The sequence below is a fragment of the Gossypium hirsutum genome, chromosome D02 (genome assembly GCF_007990345.1).
Source record: "Gossypium hirsutum isolate 1008001.06 chromosome D02, Gossypium_hirsutum_v2.1, whole genome shotgun sequence".
Classification (NCBI taxonomy): domain Eukaryota; kingdom Viridiplantae; phylum Streptophyta; class Magnoliopsida; order Malvales; family Malvaceae; genus Gossypium; species Gossypium hirsutum.
In genome coordinates this window covers 65,278,946-65,287,771 of record NC_053438.1, presented here as the reverse complement: position 1 = coordinate 65,287,771, position 8,826 = coordinate 65,278,946, and the positions used below count along the sequence as shown (strand labels likewise).

At 28.4% G+C, this 8,826-nt stretch overlaps 1 protein-coding gene across 2 annotated transcripts; it reads right to left on the bottom strand.

The window, feature by feature from the left end:
- Positions 1-936: 936 nt before the first annotated feature.
- LOC107909282 (early nodulin-like protein 2) lies at positions 937-2,112 on the bottom strand. 2 transcript variants are annotated; one of them, XM_041089014.1, is made up of 3 exons: positions 1,968-2,112; positions 1,657-1,844; positions 937-1,560 (listed from the first exon to the last, which is right to left on the bottom strand). In XM_041089014.1, the coding sequence occupies exons 2-3, from the start codon at positions 1,829-1,831 to the stop codon at positions 1,076-1,078; spliced, it is 660 nt and encodes a 219-aa protein (XP_040944948.1). In that variant the 5' UTR covers positions 1,832-1,844; positions 1,968-2,112; the 3' UTR covers positions 937-1,075. The 2 variants fall into 2 exon arrangements, with proteins under 2 accessions (XP_040944948.1, XP_016692245.1); XM_016836756.2 differs by having other exon boundaries at positions 1,657-2,106.
- Positions 2,113-8,826: the final 6,714 nt, after the last annotated feature.

The window sequence follows — 8,826 nt, the reverse complement described above, 5'->3', positions numbered from 1 at the left end:
TATTAATAAAAATACTATTGCATAATTATATTCGAAGACATGCTTGATCAAATGATGAGGATTTTCGACAATTTAAAAATATACTCGACATGCCAATCTCTTCAGGCCATTTTGATCGAGGTGAATCGAGTTCTTCTAATAGTGAAGGTGACCTTGAAATCACGATCTAAAGAAATCATTGCGACTAGTTTAATGAATTCGTCTTTGTAAAGAAATTTTGTATCATAACCTAATTTCTAATATTAATGAAATTTGTTATATCTTATGTTATTATATTTTTCTGCATTAAAATTTACCCCAGTAGGTACTTCAAAATTTGAGTCAAGTATAACCTTATTATTTGTGAAAATAATATTTATCATTGTTATAAAAGAATAACTAACTATAAAAAATAATTAAATATAATTATCATTTTATCTAATAAATAATTTAAATTGATTATATAATTAATTAAAATATTTATAATAAAATATCGAAAAATGCAATTTAATAATTTATTAAATGAATTTATAAATTTACATATTTTAATAATTGCGTAAAATTAAAATAATTTTAATAATATTTTTTTTATTCTAACATCACTCTACAGTTTTGTTTGAATCCAACCACAAACCCCACCGCTATTTCTATTCTCATTGCTCCGGTCTCATCATTAGAGTAACTAAGCTCACAGTCACCACTGTTTTTAACCTCACCAAAAATAAATGCACCGCTCATTTACCTATTATCAACTTGTGATGGCACTGCACCTCTCTTATAAGAGTTAGCTCCCCGAGGGGCGTTACGATTATAGTAAGATTGGCCCTGAATATTGCATTAGATCATATATATATAAATTAAAAATTTTACTTAAAAACTTTAAAGTCCTGAGTTGAGTACCGATCCAAGGTTCCACAGCTTATTATAATAATTAGTAATAATAATCAACAATAAAGATGAAAGCAAGGCACACACACTATTTATATATTACTGAAGAAAGAAATTATGAAAAACAATAAAGAACAAAATAATATAACAAGCTGAGCTGATTCCCTTCTACTTTTGTTTCTTCCATTTAACCAAACCCCTTAATAATTCAGCACCAAAAACAAACTACATTTTCGATCCCCAAGGCCATGCTGACCCAAATGCCGAAACCCAACACCAGCCAGGTAGAACATACTAGTTTGAATGAACCCGATCTGTGCTCCGGCGGAGCTGGTTCCACAGCATCATGAGATGGAGCCTCACTGCTCTTTGGTGACTCTACAGGAGGGTTAGTCTCAGGAATGGGTAATGTTGGTGGAGAAACCGGCGCTGTTGTCACAGCAGATGAGGGAGAAGGTGAAGGAGGTTGTTGCTGGGGTTTGTGTCTTACAGCCATGACCACGACGATCAGCTTTTGCCCTTTCTTGCAATTATCAGCGTTACCGGTGATGAAAAAGAAGGGACCCGACCGATCAAATGTAAAGAGTGAATCACCTTCTGTTAAAGACTGAATTGGGTTCTTGGTGTTGCATGAGAAGTAATCTTCTCTTGTTACCAACAGCACCGAGTCTGACCCTTTCTTGTACTTGAAAACTGCAAAATTTAAAACCAAGATAACCAAAAAGAGTACTGCATCATTTCAATTAGCAAATGTATGTGGACATTAATGAGAGATAAATGGATGCTTACAGAGAGTATCATTGACTTGGAATCTATTCCTTTCAGCCCAATGATTGTAGTTCTCAGAAGGACTAACAACCCAACCGTCTCTACCACCAACATAGAACTTATAACCCTGTGATGAAGTGATAAAAGACAGCATTATCACTATCAACACACTAGCAAGATACCTTTCGAACCCCATTGGAACTGCAACACTGAAACAACAAAAACAACCCAAAGCCCAAAGAACCAAAAACAGCTCTATATGAGAGAATCGAAGTACATTGAAGAAGGGGTTTGGAAGGGGGATATATAAAGAGGAAGGAGGACGAAGTTACCGTTGTAAAGCATGCAAAGCACAGCAAAGCGTGACACTAAACGGCGATTGGCAATGGTTTTGGCAGGATATATGATTAATTTGAGTAGGTCTTAATGAATTAGCAGAGGCGTTTCTTTGGGTATCTTTTATTTCTTAGCTATTTGAGCTCTTACACGTCGCAACATGCAGGGGATTTAACGGTTATTCAAACTTTCTTAGCTAGCCGTAGCCAAGTTAAGACAAAATTAATGCCTTATTTAATTGGTTTAAATATTTTATTATTTATATCTATATTAAAATAGGAAATATCAATACAATTTATTTTGTTTTATTAAAATAGGAAAAAATATTAATCACCTTATGGTCTTATTTATAAAACGTATCATTGCAAATAAATTTCAATTTAACAACTAAAAATAAATCTTTGATAAATAAAATTAATTATTAATATTTTTAAATTCTAAAATTGCAGAAAAAAATTAAACTCAAAACTAAATTGGAAAAAATAAAAAAAAAATTAAAATTGTTGTAAACTCTGCTACTTAGTATAATTTTTTAATTAAATAATTTTTACATTTGGAATTTCATTAAAAATATTTTTTTTAAACCTTGAACTATTTTAAGTTGTAAAAAAATGTTTTAGACATGTTTTTTTAGGGGTAGACATGTTTTCTTTTAATTAAATATTAAACATGATTTTAATTTTATTTAAAATTAAATTAATAAAAGTGTATTTAAATTAAGGTTTTGAACATAATATATTAATTTTAAAATATTTAACATTTTTTTCAAAATAAACATTTTAAAAGCTTTTCAAAATAAAAATGGTAATTTTTTTAAAAAATCCGTTTTTAATATTTGTAAAAAAAAATCCCATCTGTATTTTGAAAAGCTTTTAAAATTTCCATTTTGAAAACGTTTTAAAATAATATATATAATGTTCAAAACCTTAATTTTAATTTTTTTCAAACAAAAAAAAATTATAATTTCAATACACTTTTATTAATTTAATTTTAGATAAAATTAAAATCATCCTTAATATTTATTTAAAAGAAAACATTTATTTAAATTCTATATCTATATTTTATAAAATCATTAATAATTAATTTTATTTATCAAACATTTATTTTTAGTTGTTAAATTGAACCAAGTAAAATTTATTTTTTATTACAATTATGCATATCAATTTCACTGTAATTATATTTAAACATAGTGATTATTTAGTACATATATGAATCAATATATCAAATTATTAATATAAAAAAGGCACAAATAATTATACATATAAAACGCATGCTTTGTTTTTTGGTTATTTTCCTCACTTTCACTTTTGGGAAGAGATCAAATCATTATTATTCGTAAGAGTGGTGTTTGTGTTTTTATAATTTATTAATATAGAAATTAGTGTTATTTTTAGGATATTGAAAAAATATTATTGAAAATTAATAATATATTTTATAATCCAGAATCAACTAAAAACGCTTAAAATCGATTGATATCTAATGAGTTAAAATTATTTGAAAATGTTTTAAATTTATTTTGGCTCATTTTAGGCATTTTCGTACAGTGTGGATTGGAGAAAGGTCAGATTATCCTGTGTGTTTAACGGATAGTTTTTTTTCTGCACATCTAAAACATGAGATTTTTACACTTCCAATAGCTATAAACAGTCAAAAACTCATTCCTTAGGATAAATATGCCTCAGGTACACTTTAAGAAGCCAGAGCTAATATCCAACCAAGAAAATTCATTAGCATCATTCTCTTGTACATATTTTTGTATAAATTTTGTTTTATTTAGTGAGCTTACACCAGAAAAGGAGGTTTCTAGTTTGACATTGGAAGCTAGAGGTTTTTAAGTGAGCCAGTGATTCTATCTTTGTCATCGTAAAAGATTAGGAAAGACTTTTTTATCTTAACCTAAGTAAAAGATAGGGATTGTGAAGTTTATTTCTTGCTTTTGAAAGATAGTAATTCAAAGTAAGTAAATTGAAAATATGATTGCAGAGTTGAGCTAAGGTAGATGACAGTAGGCAGTTGAGGTTGAACCGATTGTGTTGATTTTTTTTATCCTTTCTCACCCTTAACGAATAGATTTTTTATTATCAATATTTGACATTTTCTTGATAAAATATGGTCCACCAAGATCTTTTAGGTACGACTCTACCAAAGCAAAAATAATACAAATGATTTATATTATAACTAATTTATTTACTTTGATTTTCAAATATAAAAACAACAATCAATAACTGTTGGGTGTAGTTGTAAGACATATTGTATTTCCAAGGAGAAATGTAAGTTTAAACCTTAGAGACTACATTGTTGAGAGAGGCAATTATAAACTCCAACATTATATTTATCTTTTAATAGTGATTAATTATATAAAATTGAAATATTTTATTAAAAATGATTAAATGTATATAGTCATGTAGAATGTATAGCATTAAAAAATTATATAAATTGCACTGGATTGAGTTAATGTAATGTGAGTGAAAGAAAGATGGTGTAAAAAATATTTTATAAAAATAAGTACTTTGTTAAAGAAATGTGAGTAACTTTCTAGATTTTTAAGTAGCTTTTCTTAATATATATATATATATATATATATATTTCCTATTCGAAGTTTTTGTAAATGTGTTTTTAGGTATTTCTTTCATCATTTCGTTTAACAGGAATAGTTTCTTTACTTCTATTAATTGTTCTAGAATACATTTTTCTTGAATGTCATTGAAAAAAGTTTCGGATTGCCTAGTATTCTACCAATTAGTAATCCAAGATGTTAGACTTATTTTTATAAATGGTAAAGTATACAAATGGTCACTCGATTATGCCGACGTTTCTATTTTGGTCATTCAAGTTAAAAAATAATAATTTAGGCACTAATATTTGAATTTGTTCTTGTTTTATTCACTCGCCGTTAAATTAATAATGAAAAATATTTTTTTTCTATCTGGTATAATAACATGTTTAGTTCTCAATACTTACATATTCTATCAATTTAAATTATAAATTAAAAAACATTGCTTTAAAAAAATTGATTGTTAATCAATAATTATATAAGAAAAAAACCGACTCCTCAATCAGGAAGTGGCAGAAAAAAAATCAATGAAAAACCTGAGTTGAGAGTTGCCATTATCTTCTTTTTCTTTTTTCTTTTTTTTTAATTTTCTTAATTTGTCCAAAAAGCTGCCGGTTTCGTTCAAATTATGAGTATTATTAGATTAGTGATGTCCTATGCAAATAGTATTATTGTCTTTTACTAATTTATGGAAAATTACATATAAAAGTTATTAACATGAAAAGAACATAAATACCATATAAATATATTTATTTTTTGGGATTCAATCACTATTAAGAACATATAAATATAAAATAAATTTGAACACACGAATAACTCTCTAAATATAATGTCTATGATAACCTATGCTACATGTATTAAAAAACGCATCAAAATCTAAATAAAACAAATTATTAACAAGTAACAATATGTTTATAATATTCTAAACCCACAAAAGTAGTACAAACATAAACATGGTAAAAAAACATGAATACAAAAGCTCTTCTTTGTTTTTGTTTCTTTTGCCATGTCTCTTCGTGTTAGCTTTTCTTCGTTTTAGTTTTAGTTTTTTTTTTTTGTAAAAAATCATTTTCATATTCAATATATGTTATATATTTACATGGCCCTATACTCGGAATCATGTTGTATTTTATCCTCTCTACTCAAAAATTGAGTAAATTGGTCATTTTTATTAAAAATTTTATCCATTTGTACTGTTAAAAATCGATGTGGCTGACGAAATAACCATACAATAACACGTGGTATAGGGACTAGTTCTTAATAGTAAAAATAGATAAAATTTTTAACATAATAATAAATTTGCTCTTTAATCTAATGTACACGGACTAATCTGCCTATTTTTAATAGAGGAGTAAAGTTCAATCCGACTCCTAATATAGGAGCCTTCATGATATTTTTACTAAATTTTGGCATATTAATAATTTTTTACATATATTTTAATAAATTTATTCATATATATTATTTTTGTGTCATTTTATATTAAACATTTACATTATTTTATTTATTTTTTTAATCTTTTAAGCTGATTACAAATTAGCAATTCAAATATGATAGGATACATATAGTATAGTGCGGATATTTATCTAACAAATATAATATGATAGTAATTTAAAACGAATAAATTGGCATAAATATAATTATATATGTATAAAAGAGTCATTTAGTAAGAATAAATTGGGTAAGTGCTAAAATAGGGCGGGACTCGATGACCTTAAATTTGTAAATGCAATTTAACGAAAAAATAAACGAGGCATTGACGAGGCTTGGGACCTTAAATTTGTTCACGCACAAATTGAGATATTGGAACTTAATTTGGAAAAGATAGAAAGTTGGGAGCATGGGACTTGGGTGACAAATTTTTATTTTTTTGCGTGAACAAAAGGCGTTTCTAAATTTATTTTAATTTAAATTTATGCCTTAATTCTCTGCTAATAAATTTTATCTAATTATAATTATCCTTTACAAATTAACTCAATACAAAAATATATATTTACACATATTTTTTGAAGGGTGAAATCATGTATATATATATCAACGTTATTGGTTAGAGATTTTATGCATATATATACAATATTAAAGAGAATAGAGTTATATGACTTGATTTCGTATTAAATAAGTGTTTGATAAAATTTTAATCATTATTTTATACAAATCAAAACATTGATTAGTGTTCTATTTTCATATACCCGTAGTCATATAGTTATAATGTCTGTCATATAATTATAATGTTATTTATTAAAAATTGCTTATTTTATATTTTGAAAATATCTATATGTAATGTTTTGGTAAAAACAGCATCTTTCATTTAATCAAATCATAACCTCAGAAGCAAATGCAAATGCTTCATCTTCATGGAAACGAAACATAGAAAACCAGATAATTAATATTGATGATTATCGTTCTTGAGGTTGCGACTAGACCAGATAATTTTGAACACGACTTGAATGTATTTACGTGATTGACATAAAAAAATGACATGAATAGTTGCATACACGGGTTGCTTGATCTAATTGCGCCATATAAAATCTTAATGCAAGCTTAGCTATTGCAAAAAAGTATATGAAAGGTATAAAGGAGAAAAAAAGACACATTACCTTGCATTTCCTGGTTTTCAAGCTGTAGTGAGAGCAACTGTCCCTGAAAACTATATAAAAGAAAAATTCATCCCACAGTAATACAATTTGAGAAGACAAATTCAAAATAGATAGTTTATGTCATGTAAAGATCTGTTAGAAAAAAAAGAAAAAGAACTTGGATATTCAAAATAGACACCTAGCAGCAATCAAGATAAAAGGATGCATGTAGACAAGCAAAACGAATCCTGGGGGAGCAAGGCTTGAAGAGATGATGCCATAAGAATACTACAGAGTTCAAATACCTCGTCTCTTGATGAATGTTCAGCTTCAGATTTCACCTTTTCAGAAGGAACAGATGCATTTATGGAAGGATATAACATCCTTATCTCGGTGGCTTGAGGCATACATTGACTATGAGACATTTCACCTTAATAAGATAAAATAAAGGAATCATTTCATATAAACAAAAACTGAAATGATATTTGCATCTAGTGGAAGATGTGAGAAGATATTTACTTTCTCTTCTTTAGTTTACAACCATAAGGCCATACACCACAAATACCAACCTTTGATAACAGGTCCCACAGTAAATCCAGTAGACTGCAGTTTGAAACATACAAGAAACAATGGGTAGTACAAATATTCAGGATGCCGGTTATCAGTAAGTAAAAAAGATTCTAAAAGAATAAAGGAATACAAGGATTTCACCTCTTACAGCTAACTGATATTTATTAGAGGTCTCTTCACTCATTGGATCTTTGCCTTTTGACTGCAGAAGTGGTTTCCTGGGCTGATACACCTATTTCATAAGCAACTAGAAAAATCTTCACCATATGATTGTATATTTGTATTCAGCAGGTAAGAAGTAGCAAGTCTCAACAGTACCCCTTAATATCTAGGACCATGATCAAGAGAACTGTAACCTTCAGCTTCGTTTTTGTGAAGAAACAACTTTACTCTGCTAATCTTCTTCACCATCACTTTCGGCAGCATTAGTATCCCACTTTTCATTCTCTCCATAACTTTTAGCTGCAAGTTCTTTCTCAAGTTCTTCCAACCTCGACATTATACGAGCATATTCATCATCCTCAGGTGCACCCATTAATTTGTTTTCTTCAGCAAAAGTAGGACATCCTTGCTCCAAATGACGTGAAAAGGGAAAAAATAAATTAATTTCAATCCTCAACTTCAGAAAAGTAATCAATAACCTTTTTAATTAATCCTAATCAATTAGGAAAAGAAAACTAACATTCATCAGATAAGTAGGCTGCATGATGCGGAACACCTTGGCAATAAAAAATCTAACAGTATAGGAACAAGTAATGCAACATGTTGCGCAAGCAACTGGCACTGCAATTAGGTTAGTATCAAGTATCAACTTAGAATCAAGCAGCTGGCATATCATCTTCGCTAAATTAAACAGACTCCAAAGTTTCAATATGATGCAAGTAATGTGAAAAAGAAAAGGAGAAGGAACCTCTGCCTAATTGAGACACCGGTTCGGTGGTATTTTCCTCTTCATCCTCTTCTCTGAGCTCCACAAGGCCTTCCTGTAACAATAAAATGAAAGTAATCAGTAAATACTAGGTACAAAAGAAATCAGAGTAATGCTTATTCAACGAATTAACAAACAAAAAATAAGGCGATTGGGAAACTTAATGCTGCTTCAGAAGACTCAATCCACTTCAGGTTCCGATGACTTTCCCCTTCTCTTTAGAATTTCAC

Coding starts and splice junctions, on each gene's coding strand:
- LOC107909282 (XM_041089014.1), bottom strand. CDS start 1,831: ATGGGGTTCGAAAGGTATCTTGCTAGTGTGTTGATAGTGATAATGCTG. Junction 1,561..1,656: donor CCAAGTCAATGATACTCTCT/GTAAGCATCCAT, acceptor TAAATTTTGCAG/TTTTCAAGTACAAGAAAGGG.